We start from the raw sequence: 19,244 nt of genomic DNA on the forward strand, positions 1-19,244 counted from the left end.
AGCGCCTGGGTGGCTCAGTCGGTTAAACATCCAACTCTTGGTTTCGGCTCAGGTCACGATCTCATGGTTTCATGGGTTCAAGCCCCGCGTGGGGCTCCGTACTGGCAGTGTGGAACCTGCTTGGGATTCTCCCTCTCTCTCTCCTCTCTCTCTTCGCCTCCCCCACTCATGCTGTCCCTGTCTCTCTCAAAATAAATAAATAAACTTTAAAAAAAATTTTTTTTAAAAAGAACCAAATTTATGACTAAAGAAAATTATAAAAAAGGAAAGATTAGGGCCTCAACAAAATGAAAACCTGAGGAGGATCCTGAAGTGGGTTTTGGAACGTACCCCTGTTTGGTAGGTGATGTGAAGACACTGTGGCTCTTAGAGAAGGGGCTGACTGTTCTGGAACCACCCCGTGCTGCCAGGGGTGGGGCTGGGGGTGGATGGGCCGGGCGGCACCTGGAGGCCCTATGCCCAAGTCTCAGTTCTGCCCCTTTGTAATGATGCAGCCTTGGGCAAGTTCCACAGGGCCTCTGCTCCTCATCTCCTCATCTGTAGAATGGGGACAGTGTGCTACCTACCTCAAAGGGTTGTCATGGGAACTAATGAAAAGATGCACTTAGAGTAAGTACCTCCTGTAGATGGGCTCTTAGTATTATTCCTAAGCATTAACTAATGGGGGAAGGAGGTTGAATCCTGAAAATAGCCCTTGCTTCCTTCCTCCTTCCCCTCTTTCCTCTTCTTTAAGTCCAACACTGGCAAGATACCAAATTTGTCTCTTTCCCAGCTGGAGACTAATCCAGGGGAGACCTCTTTCCCCACCCTTTGTCTCCCTCCCTCTGCCCCTCCCAGCCCTCTCTCCCTGTTGAGGAGGAAAGAATAGTGCTAAACCCTCCCACCCTCTGGGCTGATCTAAGGCAGAGCTTCTAAGGGAGCCAAACTTCTTATCCTATTGTTCCTAAGGGCCTGCGGGGACCCTCAAATTTACCAGAATGAAGGGATGAGAGAAGCTGGGAGCTGGAGCTTGTCCTCATGGCCTCCCAACCTGGAGACCTCTTGGGCTTCGTTAAAGTGCACAGAGGCACAAGAGGGACAGAGCCCAATGGACCAGGAGAATAAATCAACATGGACAAGCCCAAGAATCTATGAATAACCGTCTCAGCAGGGGCTCCAGGAGCAGGGAAGCCGGAGCTGGGATTATTGCCTGTCCCTTAGGGCATTCCAGAAACTTCCAAGAGCAAGATAATGACCAGGCCAGAATAGGCTTCTTCCCTTTCTTTCCCCTAGGAGCAGTGGGTCCTTCCTGTAGTTACCACCTCAGGGTTACCTCAGTGTTTCTTTGTGCTCTGTTTACAGCCCTCCAGCAGCCAGATAAGCAAGCTCCTACATTGAAGCATCTCTGCGGAAATACCTAAGGACAGGTCTTCTGACTAGACACTGACTGATAATGCTACTTAATGTCTGAGAGGTCTGAGGAAACAGGATTCCAGGACTGGCTTGGTGGTGTCCTTGGCCTTGAACACAGAGCACAGTGCTGAGCTTCTTGGCACTGAGACCTGGGACAGCAGTTTCTTTTTTAACAACTGGATCCTGTTAGACGTAAAAGGGCGTCACTGCCCAGCAGCGCTGAGCCAGAAACTTCTCCTCAAGTGTGCCTCTGACTCTGGGGTGTCCAGGTCCCAGGAGGGGTAGCTGTTGACACGACACAGCGGTCATCCCTAGCCCGAGCTCTCTCTCTTGTGGCTCCTTCCCTCGGTGGGCACTGAAGTCTCCCCACCAGAGCCGTAAACCCCGTGAGGGTCACTCTGTGTAGGTGTCCCTGCATCTTTCTCCATAGGCCCTCCAAGGCCAGGGTTAGAAGGAAAAGGCTTCTCACCTTGAAGCCTGCAGGCCTGCCTTGGTGACAGTCTCCCATGGGAGTGACAGGGAGCCCCTGCAGACCAAATAGGCTGTAAGTGAGCCATGACAAGTGCCCACACATTTCATGCTGACGTCAAAGGCTTGATGTAAAGGAAGGCCTCTGTGTTCATCCCATGGCTCCTACAGGAGGGCAAATTTCTCTTTTCTGGACTGTGATATCTGGACCCCTTTTAAAATAGCTCGTGTCTGAGAGAATATGACTTTGCAAGACAGAATTCTGCTTAGCGCAAAGAATGTGTGGGCTTCACTAAGCTTGTTTGGGGCCTGTTTACTTTCCTTCCTGTCCCTCTGTCCCTCTGTCCTTCCCTCCCTTCCTTCCTTCCTTCCCTTCCTCCCTTCCACCCTCTTTCCTTTCATCTCTCTCTCCCCTCCTTCTTTCTTTCCTTCCTTCCCTCCTTCTTCCCTCTCTTTCCTTTGTTTCTTCCTTCCCTCCCTCTTTCCTTCCTTTCTTCCAATAATTAGCCAGCATTTATTGAGTGCCTACCGTGCACCAAGCCTTATACTAGATATCAGTGCTTCAGAGATATAAAAAAATCATCCCTCATGGGGCACAGTCTATGTAGCAGGACACAGCCAGTATAAATAGATGCATATTCTGCCACGTGTAGTGGTACAGACTATGCCCTGGCATGTTTAAAAGGAAGGACCAGAGACAACAGGCAGGAAAGGCAGGGAGACTTCCTGGAGGAGGTAGCTTCCTGAAGTGACTCAAGGTATGCGTACAAATCAATCAGGAGACGGTTAGGAAAGGCCACTCCAGGCATGGAAGACAGCACAAACAAGGACACAGGGGAGGATTTGGATGCTATGAAAGAACAGCACTCAATTCCGCACTGCTGGGTCATCAGAAATAAGGCTCAGGCAGGTAGGAATCGAGGCTGGAGAGGAGAGGTGAGCCAGAGTCAGCTCACATGGACCTTGTCCTCCAGATTTAGTAGCTTAGACGTCACCCATAGGAGATGGGACCACACCCCAGCGGGTTTCTTCAATACCGGGGGGCACACGGTCAGACTCGGGTTTTAGATGGGTTGCTCCCCACAAAAGGCCATGTGTGCACACTGAGAGCAAAGACCAGTGAGTCCAGGGGACTGGTTAACCCCTACCTTTGTCTCAGATTATACATCACTTAGAGAGATTGTCTTTGGTCGCCTGGAACTAATTCTATGTCTCACCCTCCACCCCCTTATTCTTTAATACTGCACCCTATTGTGTCCTTCTTAGCACTATCCTAGCAAGAATTATCCATTTATTTATGCGTTTACTTTTTAAATATCTACCTATTTCTAGACTAGGGGCTCCATGAGATCAGGCATCAATTCGATATGATCAGTCCCAGTAAAGTGCCTGGCATGTGGTAGGTAGTCAATGAATACACGTTGAATGGATAAATGAATATTTGGATGTGTGAACACTGGGGATGGCTAAGAAGGTACTGGTTAGGTAAATATTTAAGAGGTAAAAATGTCATGGCTGAGTGAGTCCTCCCTATGAGCAGAAGGGAAGAAACTAAAGACCATTCGTTCTTTCATGTGGCACATATTAATTGAACACCTAATACAATTTAATAATGAACAAAACAGACACGGTCCTGCCCTCATGGAGCTTTCGATCTGGTGGGAGAAGACAGTCACTACTCCTGTATATAATCATGCAAATGAATGTGAAATTAAAATTTGAATGACTGCATTGCAAGAAAGATAAACGATGTCATGGATGGTGTCTAACCACAGGCCCTAACCTACTCTGCAGGGTAAAGCAAAGCCACCTGGATGAAGTGACTTTGTGCTAACCTATACAGGATGGGCAGGAGTTAACCAGATAAGAGGGGAAGACGAGTTCAGGCAGAGGGAACCGTGTGTGCAAAAGCCCCAAGGCAGAAGGACGCACTGGTAGCTCTAAGGTCACGCTGAAGCCAATGAGGGAGGGCACAGTGCACATTGTGGTTGAGGGTGGTGGGAGATGAAGCCAAAGGCAGGCTCTGTGCTTGCATGGCAGCTGGTGCTTTTACTGACCAAGACAACACTGGAGAGGAGGCTCTTTATCACCCAACAGGAGATTTCCAGTAGGAAACTGGATATAAAAGGAAGGGGAAAGTTCTGGGCTGGAGATCCCAGGGGTGCCCATGGGGCCATCAGTACATAGGTACAATGAGAGTGGGTGTGTGATCACCAAGGATGATGGTGTAAAGTGGGTGCAGCACTGGGGTTTGAGAAAAGCCTGAAAAAAAAAATATATATATATACATATATAATAGAACAAATGAGAGAAGAGAGCCCAGTAAAGAGAAACAAAAGCAGCTCTGAAGGTATAAGAAACCAGGAGACAGCATTGTCATAGAAACTTCTTTAAGGAGGAGAACCTAGCACGGAACCACCCGCCATCCATCCAGTACCGAGTTTGAGCACACGCTAAGCTGGAGGCACACAGTGAGTTGACCACCGAATAGCAAGGAAGGAGATGAAAGAAATAAGAACAGCAAGCATGACTACTTCTCGAGAAGTCTGGTTGAAAACAATCATCAGAAAACATTTCATAGTCAACGGGGGAATATTGCAGGGACGGGGAGGGGTTGGGGAAGCGGCATAGAAGAATGTACTTGAGTTTGTAGGTCCAGGGAAAGACCTAGTAGAAAGGGAGAGGTAAGTAACACAAAAGAAAAGTTAGGAGGGGAGCCTGGGTGGCTCAGTCGGTTAACCATCCAACTCGATTTCGGCTCAGGTCATGATCTCGTGGTTTGCGAGTTCGAGTCCCACATCGGGCTCTGTGCTGACAGTGCGGAGCCTGCTTGGGATTCTCTCTCTCCCTCTCTCTCTGCCCCTCCCCCCCGTCTCTCAAAATAAATAAACTTGAAAAAAAAAAAAAAAGAAATGTGAGGCTAATTTATGGAGTAGGGTTCCAGAACTGGTAGAAGGGCGAGGCATCGATGCGAAGTGAATGAGAAGTAGAGACAATAGCTTTGCCTAGCTACTGTCTCTGCCCCAGTCAGTCAGCCTTGGGGAGAGAAGTGCAAGGCACAGACACCAAGGCCACGCAGCAAGACGGGGCTAAAGCCAGATGCGGAAGGCTGTCTCTCGGCATGCCCACCCCTATTGTGCTAGTCTAAGTCCTAATGTGCCCAGGGAACCCATAACCATGGATGCCAGTGCAATCCGACATGCAGACTTGGGGTGCAAGATGGAACAAGAGGTTGGAACACTAGGTTTCTGTGGTCCTGGAACACTTCCTTTAGGAATGGTTTGAGGCCCTGGCCTTTATTCCAGAAAGCCACCAGGCCAAGGGGAGCAGCTGGGAGGCTGCAGTGGGTGACCACAAGCCCCTCCCGCTATAGTCCTACCAAGGGTCAAACTTCCACCTCGACACCCTTTGGAGATAAAGCAAAAATCCCCAGGGAGTTACATGGAAATTCTCCCAGAACAACACATTGCACCAGTGTCACTCTGGGACTGGGCAGAGGCATGAGGAATGAGGCAGAAAGAAAGAGGAGAGTATTGGAGTCTGCCACTTAGAGATCCCACAGTGGAGAGTCAGTGCGATGTGACCATCACAACAGCCCCACACGTTTGAAAAGCATTTTTCTGTCTCATGTATATGCTGAAGCATTAATTCGACTTTTATGACAGGTGCCAGGTAGAGAAAGACAGCAAAGGTCCTGCCCTTGAGGAGGGCCCTTTGGAATATAAATAAAGAGACTTATCAGTGCCCTCAGTGACATGACAGAGACTTGTATAAAGGACTATGGGCCCAGGAAAATTCTCCATGTGTCTTAAAGGTTTGGGATTGGTACACGTAACAAGAATTTTAAGCGATGAGCGTCTGTCTTTTCCTCCTACCATTCCTGTTCCTTGGAGCTCTATACGGAGTGAAGAAATTACCAAAGAAAATCCTAATGCCTTCCTGAATGGCACTTTTCCATAGTAAACACTTCCGGACAGCAGGCTTCATCTGGGGTTTTGCAAGGATCAAAACCCCTCAGTGTCGAAACCCCTCAGTTTCCTTCTGTGGCCCTGGGAAAGTCGGCATCCCCTTGTCTGAGGGCCTCCGCACTCAGAACCTGCTTGTGTCCGGCCAAGCAGTCTTGTCTTCCTCTACCATACCCACCCATGATGCTCCAGACCATGCAAAGGGCCTTTGCTTAGGAAGCTTCCAACCTCTTTCGGGTTCACACCTTCCCACTAGTCCAACCAGGAGCTCCCACTCATTCCCGGCTTCCGGCCTCAAAGCCCACCTCATCCACAGCTGCATGGAAAGGCGGTCAGCACGGTGGGCGGCCCAGCCCATCCCGGTGCAGGAAGGAAGGCTGCACCCACCTCTGGGCATTTGGTGGTGACTCACCCAAAGGACTCCACTCCCCCACACCGGACATAGGAAGGACAAAAGTCCTTCCATTATGGGGACTCAGCTCAATGCCTCAAACCATACGGGCCATCTCCATCTTCTGTTACCTGCCTGCTACCTGCCTGTCCTACACCACAGTAAATGTCTTCCAGTGCCTTGAGAGCACCAAGACCTTGTGCATGGATGTATTTTCCTGTGGATACTTCTTCACCTGGTTACCTCCTGGTCATTCCTCCCTGCAACTTCCATCTGACCACTTATGGGCTCCCCTAACACCTGAACTTACCTTTTTCAAGAAACTTCTCCCTCACCATCGTGATTCCCAATTTATGTGACTGCATCCCCCAAAGATTGTAAGTTCCTTGAGGGCCCGGTTTCCTGTCCTATTCAAGATGGCATCCTCAGTGCTCTGTACCTGAGCCGTGGTAGGCACTTCATACGTACGCGTTGAGATAAAAAGAAATGAAAATTTTAACATACAAATAATATGAATTATTATTCTTAGAAGGTAGGGCTGAGGTGGTAGATGTACAAATATTTAGTTCCTCTCAGTTTTCTTTCCCTGCCATTGTCCAGCCTAAACCAGTGGTTTGCAACGTGTGGTCCCAGACAAGCAGTATCGGCAGCATCTGGGAACTTCGTAGAAACAAATTCATGGTTCCATCCTCGACCTGTTGCTTCAGAAACTCAGGGCACTGGGCTCATCAGCCTGTGTTTTTAAAAGTTCCCGAAGTGATTCTGATGCAAGCTTAAGTGTGTGAACCACTGCCCCAGTCCTAGGTCCAAGCTTGAGACATAACATTAGACACAGGAAAAAGTTTCATTCAATGGATGAGAACAGTAGGGCTGGAAAAAAAAAAAAAACCTACCAACTTTCTCAAATGATAAAAGTAAAAACAGACAGAGTCGATGCAAGACTCTGGCCCAGAGCTCCTTGTACAGCAACACAAAGTCACTCAGAAGCCACTAAAATAAAATAAAGCACCAGAGCATTTATAGTTTAGGGGCCAGAGGTATGAGAACAACTTCCATTTCACACTGATGCTGGATGATCCAATAAATAAGCCTTCGGGAAGGTTCCTGAGGGCTTAGGTCTCTAAGAATCCTGATCAGCCCTTCAGGAAGATTTAGGACAATAGCCCATACAGCTTCAACAGAGAAACAGATAGGGTTGATATTTTTTTAAGGCACCATATCCAATTCAGGTCACCCCCAAAATGGCGCTTGGTTTTTTCAACTTCTACCTTTCTAGGGGTGAAGAACTCCACCTGCAGGAAAACTTGCTTCCAGATATAGAGGCTCTAGCCCCCACCCCCAAACACCTGAACCTTGGTAGATGACGTGGCAGATCGAAGGAGGAAAATGGGGACAAAGCTGGACAGTTCACGGTCTTGTCTGCGTTTGGGTGGCTGTCTGGCGCCCCCTTGTGTTCAGTGTCTGGACCCAAACGAGCCAAAAGACCATAAGGATGGACGAATGAGGATCAAGTGGCTAAGCCATTCTCCAAGAATGGCCTGTAGCCATGAGAAGGCTCAGGAGAGGGTCATCTGGGATGTCCTCCCAGCCCTGGTGGCAAAGCACTCGCTGGGACAAGCTGCCTAGCAGAGCACAGGTGGAAATTGTGCTCCAGCTCACCCAGTTGCCTCCACCAGGGAGATGGATCACTGTGTCCCTCCTGCTGGGTATTTGGCCAGCAGGCTTTTTCCTCCTGACTTATTGCCCAGGCCAGAGGCTTATAGCCTCTTTTTTTTTTTCTTTTAAGAGAAATTGACTATTTTGCTGAAGCCAGCTTGGGCCCCTGAGGGGACATTGCAAGGCAGTTCTGAATGTGCTAAGTCAGTGGGCGATAATGGGCACTGTGTGCTCTGAGAGGCGCTTCCCACCCTTGGCCATAAATAGTCCTTAACGGGCTCACACAGAAGGCTTGGCACTGGCTCTTCCTCCTTGTCTGCTCGCTCCCCCTGACGCCCACCCCTCAAGCTCCACCATCCCAGCCAGATCACCAAATCATGCCCCGGTGTGGAAAGATCTCCTTCATGCCCAGACCATGGCACCTTCAGTGCAGGCCCGCAGGGGCAGTGCCAAGCTTCCACGGTCGGTCCTGGACTCAATGCAAGTGCAGGACTCAGCCCAAGAAGGACTGATGGGAGCCTTAATCTTTAGCTAGAGGCTGGTTGCTCCTCAAACGGGCTGAGTCACCTAAGTCATAAATCAGGTCACTAAAACTCTCCAAGCCCCAGTATCTTCATCAGCAAAAGGGATATTTCAGCCCTGGAATTAGTCCAAGCTGGTCTAGGGATTTTAGAGAGTTGAGAAGGTTGGTAAGTCTAATAGACAAGCACTTTCTTACCTCTAAGCCTTTGCACATGCTGTTCCCACTGCCTGGAACAGTTTTCTCCCTTCACTCCTTCACTTGGCTAACACCTCTTTATGTTCAGTCAAAGTTCAGACTTCCCCAGGAACCCTTCTATGGTCCCCTAAGCCTAGGCTTGGTCCCCTTCACTGGTTCCCATAACTCCCTACTTGGGCCCCATCCCAGCAGTGGTCACATGGTCTGGTAATTGGCTATTTGTTGGTCTGGGCCCTCACTTTAGTAAACCCCGTGAGACAAGAACAGAGATCACATCTGTCTTATTCACCTGGGCATCTGCAGGGTCTGGCACATAGTAGGCACTCAATAAATACATTGGAACAGGTAGAAGGGCTCAGAATGAAACACAGGCTGGGGCCAGAGGGCAGAGGGCAAGTCGGGAAGGCAGCTAAGGAACATGCACACGCGTCCACGGCTTGTCCACGTTCTGCACAACTGCCTGCAGCCTGACATAGTCCTGGGCCCCCGGGAATGGATGGCAGGGAGTTCTCTGCCAGTCCTGTTAGTCCTCTGGCCCATAAAGAAGAAACCACGGGGTCACTCACTCGGGCCAGGAGCCCACACACAGGGCCTGGGCCCGCTCTGCCCCGGCTCAAGCAGAGAAGCTCTGCTTCGGTTCATTTGTGTTTGTGTTTCTCAGTGCAATTGTGCTTACAAAATCTGGCTCTGACAAATGTAAAGACCACTGAATGCCCTCATCTGATAGATAAGGAACGGGGAGCCAGAGAGGAGAGGGGACCTGCTCCAACATCACACAGCTCGGTGTCAGAGTAGGAAGACTCTGCATCTCCAACCCCTTTCAGAGGGAGGGAAGAAGGTGGTGGGGTTGGCATTCAGAGAGGAGGGCTGAGGGTCTCAGAGGAGCCTGTGCAGGTCCAAGAGGTGCCCAGACTGCAGCGTGCCCCTCTGTGGCATCATACACCGCCCCCCAATGGCAGCTGGCCTCCCTCTGCAATGGGAAACCGGGGGCATTGCATCAGGAGAACCAGAGGGCACGATGGTTAGAGTTCACGTGCACGGTCTCTCATGCACACAAGCACCCACGCCCGGGTTAATTCCCACCCACCCGCCCTGCCTGGCCCCTGACAGCTGTTCCTGGGACTACTGTCTTCTTAGGCCACGGAGGGCTGAATCAGCTAGGAGGGGCCTTTGTGAACGGCAGACCCCTGCCTGAAGTGGTGCGTCAGCGCATCGTGGACCTGGCCCACCAGGGCGTGAGGCCCTGCGACATCTCCCGCCAGCTCCGAGTCAGCCATGGCTGTGTCAGCAAGATCCTTGGCAGGTAAGCACAAAATTCACCACACGCCACCGTCCCTGCAGGGCTTGCCTTCTGCAGCCCACCTCGCAGCCACCCTCCCTTCCCCCAGGGGACTCGGGTCCATTCCCGATGTCCAACCTTGGTCCCCAGGACCTGAACAGTGTGATGGCACTTCTGGACCTCCCCCTTATGCACTGCTCTTCTTCTGTTATTTTCCTGCCCTTTCTTCTTCTTTGTCCACTTCTCCTTCCTTTTTTTTCCCCTCCCACTTTTCTCCTTTGTCTCATGTCTTATTTTTATAGGCTTCTCTACTCCTAAAGCAGGAGCATCTTCCCCAAAGCACCCCACCCCCACCCCCGCCAACCGCCGAGACCAAAGGAAATGGAGCCACCAGGGAGGGGCACATGATCAGAGGTGGCTCCTGCGGCCTAAGCCCTGCATGAGGGATGCCTGAGTGTGCTTCTCAAACTGGTAACTCCCAGAGCATCGGCAGCAGAAGCATCAGGGGGTCCTGATGAGAGGCAGCTCCTAAGGCCTGGTCCAGACCTACATATAAATCACAGCATCCACTCTGGAAGCCAGTCCTGGGTGCTGTGATTTTTATGAGATGACCAGGTAACACGTATGAACACTAACCACAGAGCAGTGGCTCACAGCCCCAGCTGCACGTTAGAGTCACCTGGGGAAAAGTAATTAAAAAAAAAAAAAAATATATATATATATATATATATATATATATATATATGTCTTGGCCCCAGCCCACACCAATTAAAGCAGAACTTTAGGAGAATGAGCCCAAGTTTTTGTACAGTGTTAAGGCTCCATCAAGTGATTCCAACTTTCTGCAGCCAGAATTGAGGACCAATGACCCAAAGGTTCAGGTGGAACCAGGAGCAGCAAAGCCCTGCTTCTGGATTGACATAGCACAGTCTGGAGAGCCACTCCCAAAATGCCCCTGCACTGGGGGACTTGGGGCTTTGCATCAGTTCAATGTACCTGTCTCCCTCACCCAACTGATAAGTGGGTTCAAGAAGAAGGTCACCTGAGTGACTCTGTCAGTTAAGTGTCTGACTTCGGCTCAGGTCATGATCTTGTAGTTCATGAGTTCGAGCCCTGCATTGGGCTCCGTGCTGACAGCTCAGAGCCTGGAGCCTGCTTCAGGTTCTGTGTCCCCCTCTCTCTCCGCCCCATCCCTGCTTGTGCTCTGTCTCTCTCTGTCTTTCAAAAATGAAGAAACATTAAAAAAAATTTTTTTTTTTTAACGGATTCAAGTGGAATTCTGGTTTAAAGAGGCAAAGAGCCCTGAACTGTAACTGAACTGTGGAGAGCCCTGGCTTCCTACCGAAGGTGTCAGAGTAACATGTGCTCTGTGGCTAGGGTCAGGAGAGGGCTTCCCAGGGTGGGCTGGGGTGCCCCAGAGAGATGAGCCCTGGAAGGCTGTGACAGGCAAGCAGAGTTTTAAAGAACCAGATTTTATTTCATTGTAGAAGAGACCACAGAGTTTTCACAACAAGGAGGGCAAAGCTATCCTGACCTAAGTCTCTGATCCACCAAAGCAGCTAGTTGGTTGCTCAGAGGAGAGGAGAAGTGGACAGCCTGGGAGAGTGAGCTTGGCTTATGGGGCTGGACGTAGCCAGGGATCCAGGACAGGCTGGCATTCCAGAGTCCATGAGAAGCAGCTTCAACCTGAACCATGCAACCTGGTAGAAAACCAGTGGCCAGCCAGGGGGGAAGGGAGGGGAGCAAAGGTGAACCAGCCAGACCGAGGCAGAGGGCCCAATGATCCAAGCTGGCTTCCTGGGGAGGGTAAAGCTGGGATGGCCAAGAATAGCGAGTCATGCTTTAACTAAGAAAAGCTGGATAGAGGGGCACCTGGGTGGGTCAGTCTGTTGAGCGTCTGCCTTCAGCTCAGGTCATGATCTCATGGCTCGTGAGTTCAAGCCCCGCATCGGGCTCTGTGCTGACAGCTCACAGCGCCCTGCTCTGTGTCTCCCTCTCTCTCTGCCCCCACCCCCACTTGTGCTCCGTCTCTCTTTCTCCCTCTCAAAAATAAATAAAAACATTAAAAAGAAAGAAAGAAAAGCCGGATAGAGAAACCCACCACTGTGAACTTGTACACACGCAGCATGTGCATCACAATTTCCTTTCTAAGAAGGGAAATCTTTTGTTCTCCACAGGTGGCTCTTGCAGGAGCTCAGACACAAGACACTGGCCTGAGGGAAAGAGAGAGAAGCCAGGTGTCCAGGGTGAGGTCTTTAGCAGAGTTCGGCAGCAGCATAAACCTACCCATGCAAGGGAAACAGATAGTGCCAGGAACATCAAGTGTTTGAGGCCAGCCCGGGGGGGGGTGCGTTTTAGCCCCCAAACCCCTCCCCAGAAGCTTTGGAGAGGAATGAGAGTCTCTGGCTAAGTCCCGGCCGGAAGACCCCACCTGCTTATTGGGTAATTCTTTGGGGTTCTCTATTGGAGTAGGTACTACGAGACTGGCAGCATCCGGCCTGGAGTGATAGGAGGCTCCAAGCCCAAGGTGGCCACCCCCAAGGTGGTGGAGAAGATTGGAGACTACAAGCGTCAGAACCCTACCATGTTTGCTTGGGAGATCCGAGACCGGCTCCTGGCTGAGGGGGTCTGTGACAATGACACTGTGCCCAGTGTCAGCTCCATCAATAGGTAAGAGGGACACAGCAGCCGGGGGCCAAGGCACCTGGGCTTTGGGGGAATCATGACAGAGACCCGAAGAAGGGCCTGGCTTGGCTAGAGGGGAGCCTGAGGAGGGGCCTACTGCTGAAGAATTAAGCAGGAAGCACCCCAGGCTCCGGGCAGATATCACACCTCCCCACTGCTAGGAGACATTTCTGCCCCCACCCCACCCCACCCTGGGTTGTACTTTCCACAGTTTCCTTCCTCACACGCTACATCCTTTTTTGGTCAATGAAAGAATCTTGAATTGATCCTTTCTCGGGCCACATGACCCCTAACCCGGCCCTCATTCAAGCATTCACCCCATTGTTTCGTCATTCAATTATTCACTCACTACCTCAGTCAATCAGTTCCTCACTCGCTCATTCATGTATGTGTGATTCACTCGATTTATGTGCTAGGCCCTGGAAACACACAATCCTTGTCCTTGTGGAGCTTACAGTCTAGGGGGAAGACAGACACTAATCACGTACTAATCAAGTGCCCACACAAACAATTGTATGAGAGCAACTGTAAGTCCTCCTAAGGAGAGAAACATGCGGGTATGTGAGCTAGCATAAAGCGACTTGGTTTAGGAAGGTATGAAAAGATGTCCCTGAGTAAGAACGATGAATAAGAGTTAAATAAGTGAAAAGGGGAGCCAAAGGAGCCTTGAGGCAGCACATGCAAAGGACCTGTGGCTCATAGATCTTAGACAAGAAGCCGAAAGAAAGCCAGCAGATAGATGGGGAATATGGGGTAGGCTGAGGTGGAAAGGTCAGCAAAGACTGCCCTTTAGAGGCGGGTGGCCATGTCACATATTCTTACCTGTGACCTATAAGAAACTTGGCAGACTTTAAGCAGGAGGCTGACCAGCATCTCAAAAAGTCCACTCTAGCTACAATCGGGAGAATCGAGTAGAAAGGGGTCAAGAGCAGATAGGGGCAGGCCAGGGAGCGATCCTGGAGGGAGAGACTTGGTAGTGGCATGCACTAAGTTGCTGACAGTGAGATGCAGAGAGGGGTCAACAGCAGAGAGGTTTACAAGGTCAAACCCACTGAAGCTCATGATGGGCTTGAGAGAAGAGGGAAGGAGGCAGACGTGAACTCCGCCTGTATCTCTGCCTTGAGTGACCAATGGAACTGATCATGAAACGGGAAAACTGGGAAGGACCAGGTGTGAGGAGTAAGGCCATGCATTTGATTGTAGCAGGTTGTAATCGAGGTGCCTTTAAGATACCCAGGTGGGCTCCCAAAAAGGCACAGATCCAGGGCAGCGTGAGTCCTGTTTCCTCCTCTTCTCTCTAATAGCCTTTCTTGTCTTCCTTACAGGATCATCCGGACCAAAGTGCAGCAACCATTCAACCTCCCCATGGACAGCTGCGTGGCCACCAAGTCCCTGAGCCCGGGACACACGCTGAGTGAGTGCTGACCTGCAGGCACACTCAGCCTCGCACGCCCATACCCATCAGCAAAAACAGTCACACACACACACACACACACACACACACACACACACACACACCCGCCTGTGCGGACTGAGCCCTTCCACTGACAAAGCGTTGCTGGGTCCCGGGGAAGATGCACTGACATACTTAGGGGTGGAAACATTTCTGGCAGCCTTGATCCAAGAACCCCCACTCCCATGGGCTCCCTGTGTCCCCCATGGTGGCAGCGGGGGCTCCCAGGGGTGTCACCCGCATGTGCTGACCCTCTCCCTCTCCCCCCCACTGCAGTCCCCAGCTCAGCTGTAACGCCCCAGAGTCACCCCAGTCAGACTCTCTGGGCTCCACCTACTCCATCAACGGGCTCCTGGGGATTGCTCAGCCTGGCAGCGACAGCAAGAGGAAAATGGACGACAGTGAGTGTTGGGGAGCCAGAGGGCAGGTCGGGGGTGGGGGGTGCAGGAGGGCAGTCTGCTCAGGCTCCACGGGGACCGGTGGCCCCAGACTTTGCAACTCCCGCCTACAGCACGTGGCCCACCCCCCAAGCTGGCCACAGTCCCGCAGCCCGGAGCCAGGTCCTTCCCATCCCTCTGCAGCCCGAGTCTGCCCTTCCACTCTGGCCTGGGGTGTGGTAGATGGGTCCCCTGAAAGCTCTCTCCCTGCCTGGGGATGCCAGGTGACCAGGACAGCTGCCGGCTGAGCATCGACTCCCAGAGCAGCAGCAGCGGGCCCCGCAAGCACCTTCGCACGGACGCCTTCAGCCAGCACCACCTTGAGCCGCTCGAGTGCCCATTCGAGCGGCAGCACTACCCGGAGGCCTATGCCTCCCCCAGCCACACCAAAGGCGAGCAGGTGAGCAGCCGGGTGAGCAGGTGAGCGGCAGCGGGCAGGGGCCGCAGCAAAGCGCCGTCTCTCAAAGACTCCCAGTCAGCCTGCAGTCCAGCCGCCAGAGCAACTAGAACTTGCTCCGACGGGCTCAGGGCGCATGCTTCATGCAGCTCCAAGCCTCACAGACTTTATTTTCCCAGATGCTGGCATCTCCTCCCCTCCCCCCACCCCTGCCCCCAGCACTCTTGTCTCTCCTCACCTATAGCCTCTGAGCTCTGCCTTTTCGGGAAGAGCAACACAACCATCCCTCCGTTGCCCCGTGGCTTTCCCAGACCGCAAGGGTCGGGTCCTACAGCTCCAAAGCAGCTCCTCCAAGCCCTACGCCATGACCTCAGCCAGCACCTGCAGCCTACCTCTGGCCACTCACACCCGCACACCCTACGACCCTGCATTACTCACGCTCCCGAGCACATCGCTCTCGTTCACACCTCTCTGCACTGGCACAGTGCACGCCCTCCCCGCACAGCACCTCGCCTCCCACCTTTCTGCCTGGAAAAGTACTGCTTGGCCATTATGACTCAGCTCAAGCATCACTTGTCCATGAAGTATGCCCTGCCCCTCAGACATGCTCCGTCTCTCCCTCGTCTGTGCTTCTGCATATCCAACGTGCCCCTCGGGTAACTTCTCACATTGTGCTGGAACCGTCTAGTGGACAGAGGTGTGGACAGTGGATTTCATAAGGCAGGGCGGCGTCTTGAAGCATCTTTTTTTTTTTTTTTTTAATCTCCAGCACCTAATGTTGTGCCCCTTTTAGAATAGATACCCAGTGAAGACGTATGGGTGAGTGAGCTGAGAAATCTGGAACGATAAATCGCAAGTTACAGGGGAGTTTTTTGTTTTGTTTTTGTTTTTGTTTGTTTTTTTTATTTCTCGTGCTCAGGACAGGTGAGATGGTTTATAGTGGGTCAGCTTCCGGGAAAAGGTAGCAGAGATGTCACGGGTCTCCCACGAGCCCAAAAGAGACTCCATAAGTCTGACAGAAACTCCAGGGCCGCTGGCCCCTCAGTTCATCTGTATCTGTATCTGTCCGCAGTAGCCGTGACCTCCACCCCCTCCCCCACGGGATCAACCAGCTGAGGAATTCCCTTAGGGTGGGTCCACGCATCCCACTTTGCTCCTGCTAGCGTTTGACCCAGGAATGAGGCAAGCCTTACGCCTTTAAAGTCTGAGCAGGACAATGTCGCCGATGCCAATAACCAGCTGAACCACTGCCAGTGACCGTCTGGGCTGCTGGGTCCATGCCAGCACCGCAGCTGGGCCGGCAATCTGCGTCAGCGATTTTATCAGGCCGGGCTCTGCACCCCACGAGGGGGTGCAGAGAAAGCTGGCCATCAGCAGACCTGGGGAGAGGGTGCGGCTGCTCATCGGAGAGTCAGCACATGGCTCCCTGAGGGAAATGGGGCCGCAGCCGTGGGCCCACGGGGACCCCGCTCTGTGGGAAGGAGCCTGCGTAACCCCAGTGTGCAAACAGCAGCCATCCTGGTAAAGAAACCCTGCTGCTGAGACCCCAGGCGCCCTCTGGGTCACAGAGCCATCTCCTGGCTCCATTAACCTGGCTGATTCCTTGATTACAAGGAAGCCCCGAGACCCCACACCAAGCCGGCCTATGTTCTACATGGGGAATTATGGTTATCAGAGAGTCTCCGAGCCGCAGGGACCTCGGGGACCACTGAGTCCAGTCTTTCCATTTGCGTGGAGATAACCCAGGGCCAGGGAGGGTCGACGGAGCCTGGGGGAGCAAACAGCTGTGGAGCTCAGGCCTGCCAGCCCTGGTTTCATTCAGACTTGCCCACTGATACCTGTTTTAGATATGGTGCTTCTATGTCCATTATTATGTGAAGACCGGAAAAACAGAGTTTGAAAACCATGGAACTCCTCCAACCTCTCATCCTGTACAGGAGGAAACTGAGGCTCAGCCATGTCCACCCGTGATTCATTCCCTCCCTCAGCCAGTCTTCTGCTCGCTCATTCATTCACCTGGGTTGGTGGTGGGGGCAGGGAGAATCCAGCCTGTCCCGAGGGCTCTTTGCATCTGAGCCCCTGCCTTTCCCACCCTTGGTGACTCTGTGCCATCAAAGGACACTCCGTGTTCTCTCATCTGGGCACAGGAAGGCCCTCTGGCCTGGGGAGCCGAGAAAGAGAGAGAGAGAGAGAGAGGGAGAGAGAGAGGCTTACAGGTCCTCACACCTGACCTCAGGTTCTGTAAAATCAACAAGGGGAAAGTAAGACGGTGGCCTTACTTCTCATTATTCTTTCACGATCAGGCACAGTTTCACGCTTAGGAACAGGTATTTTTCCTCTATTTTATAAGTGCAATAAAAAGCAGATCAACAGAATGTGACTATTAGGACAGACAGCAAGAATTTGGCAGCTTACAACTCTTCACATAATTCTGAAATAATAATACCTATGATAGCAATTTATTGGGCATTCTGTGCCAAGCATTTAGTATATGTATATAAAATCTCATTCAATCCGTACATCAGATTCTATTATCCTTGTTATGTAGGAGAAAAAAAAAAAAATCAAGGCTCAGAGAGGTCAAGGAGATTAAAGCTACTTGGCTGGTCATTGCAGAGCCAGGGCTCAAACTGGCCCAGGAAACGAAAGCACTGTGCCCCTCTGCACTCCAATTCAGGCTCCATCCCAGTTTATCCCATCACTGGGATATCGCCGCCATTCAATGCAACATCACCAAGATGTCTGACTCTAGAGATTTGGGGATTTTTTTTTTCCCCTTCACTGAATTGCCTGGATTCTGGAAAGCTATAGGATTTTGAGTAGATATTTGTTATCAAATCAACACATCCATAAGGCATTTTAAACTTTTCTTACACTCTCTAGAAATTGGGTATTTTGTTCAATTTCATTAAGCCAGGCTCCAGGCAACTCTACCCTACCCTGCAGCAGTCTCCCCTCGGAAGGCATGGAACCAAGCACCATTCAGTCAGTAATTGCTGCTACATGGTAATGGTGCCCTGGTGGCCTTCAGAATTGACTGCAGTTTCCAAAAGTGCCCAGCATGCAACCAGAAAGTGCTGTGGCCCCTTGGAGAACACGGCTCCATGGAAGTGATTGCCTTTAGTGGAGCTGTTATGTAACCGCAGAACGCTCCTCGATTTTAATATGCACACGGCTCCACCTAGTGTGTTTGTGATGTGTGTGACCTGCCCGGGGGATCGGGTGTGTGCCTGTTTGCGCTGTCTTGTCCCCTCAAGGGAGGGAGTCCCGGTGAGGGGTAATGCATGCTTGCCTTAATCGTACATAACCCCACTCATGTCCAGGGAGGCCGGATGGCATCTAAAATGAGGCCTTAACAAAGAAAACTCCCCCAGGTACTTGATAAAGAGATTTTTAAACAAAATTGACCCCAAGTATCATCGTCCAGCTGAACCTGCGAGTTAATGTTTACTCGGACGTAGAAAAGAGAAAGAAGACACCCACCTGTTCTGGTGGGTGTCCTGTCTGCCACTTTATTGAAGGAAAGCGCACACGAGGCAGGATCCGGGGCCCTCTGTTTGGTACCAGTTTCATACTTACCGGGGACACTTGCCTCTCTGGGCTTCGGGCTCTCCACGTACAAAACATACAAAATACTGCTTGGCCACATCACAGGGCCATGGGGCTCAGTGGGTCAGGATGGCATTGGCAAAGCTCTAACGTGCCCTCTTTGCAAACAGAAGCGGTCATCGTGTCTTCCAGTTTAGGGCAGCGTTTGAGAGCATGCATACGAGAGCCAGGCCCCTTGGGTTTCGGTCCTGGCTCTGCCCCACATGGGAGTATGACGAGCTTCTTGGCTTCCCTGTGCCTGCATTTCCTAACCGGAGAGGAATAAACTAATGAATGGAGCGAAGCACTCCGAGCCAGGCCAGAGGCAGACCGCTCCAGCCCTGCATCCTGCTCTCTGTGGGTCCAGACCGTGTGGGGAGACAGGGAGGGAGACCAGCCGGCTTTGAATTCCAGGGCCGCAGGAGAGGAAGCCCGGAGATCAGGCTTCAGGGTCTCTAGGTAGGCCGCCTGCCAGGGGCCTCTGTGCGCTGACTTCTCTTTGTTCCCCAGGGCCTCTACCCGCTGCCCTTGCTCAACAGCGCCCTGGACGACGGCAAGGCCACCCTGACCCCTTCCAATACACCCTTGGGGCGCAACCTCTCGACTCATCAGACCTACCCAGTGGTGGCAGGTACGACGCCCGGAATGTCCTGGGCCACGTGGCCCCAGCTGCACAGATGGGCTGGAAGGCAGAACGCGGCCGGCCCTGAGGAGGAGGGTGCTAGGACCTTGGGCCTGCAGAGGAGAGGTGGGCTGTGCTGGCTGGGCCTCCAGGTGGGTCCAGAGGGTCTAGCCTCGTATCCCAGGCCCCCCTC

The 19,244-nt window shown here is 51.9% G+C and overlaps 1 protein-coding gene across 1 annotated transcript in view; it reads left to right on the plus strand.

Moving 5' to 3' along the window:
* The window catches only part of PAX8 (paired box 8), a 62,258-nt gene that overhangs the window by 26,437 nt on the left and 16,577 nt on the right, over positions 1–19,244 (plus strand). The window contains 7 exon segments of the mRNA XM_042979842.1: positions 9,701–9,893; positions 12,342–12,539; positions 13,880–13,968; positions 14,284–14,304; positions 14,307–14,408; positions 14,669–14,844; positions 18,940–19,060. Of these exon segments, the coding sequence (XP_042835776.1) occupies positions 9,701–9,893; positions 12,342–12,539; positions 13,880–13,968; positions 14,284–14,304; positions 14,307–14,408; positions 14,669–14,844; positions 18,940–19,060 (900 nt within the window).

This window comes from Panthera tigris, chromosome A3 (genome assembly GCF_018350195.1).
Source record: "Panthera tigris isolate Pti1 chromosome A3, P.tigris_Pti1_mat1.1, whole genome shotgun sequence".
Taxonomy (NCBI): domain Eukaryota; kingdom Metazoa; phylum Chordata; class Mammalia; order Carnivora; family Felidae; genus Panthera; species Panthera tigris.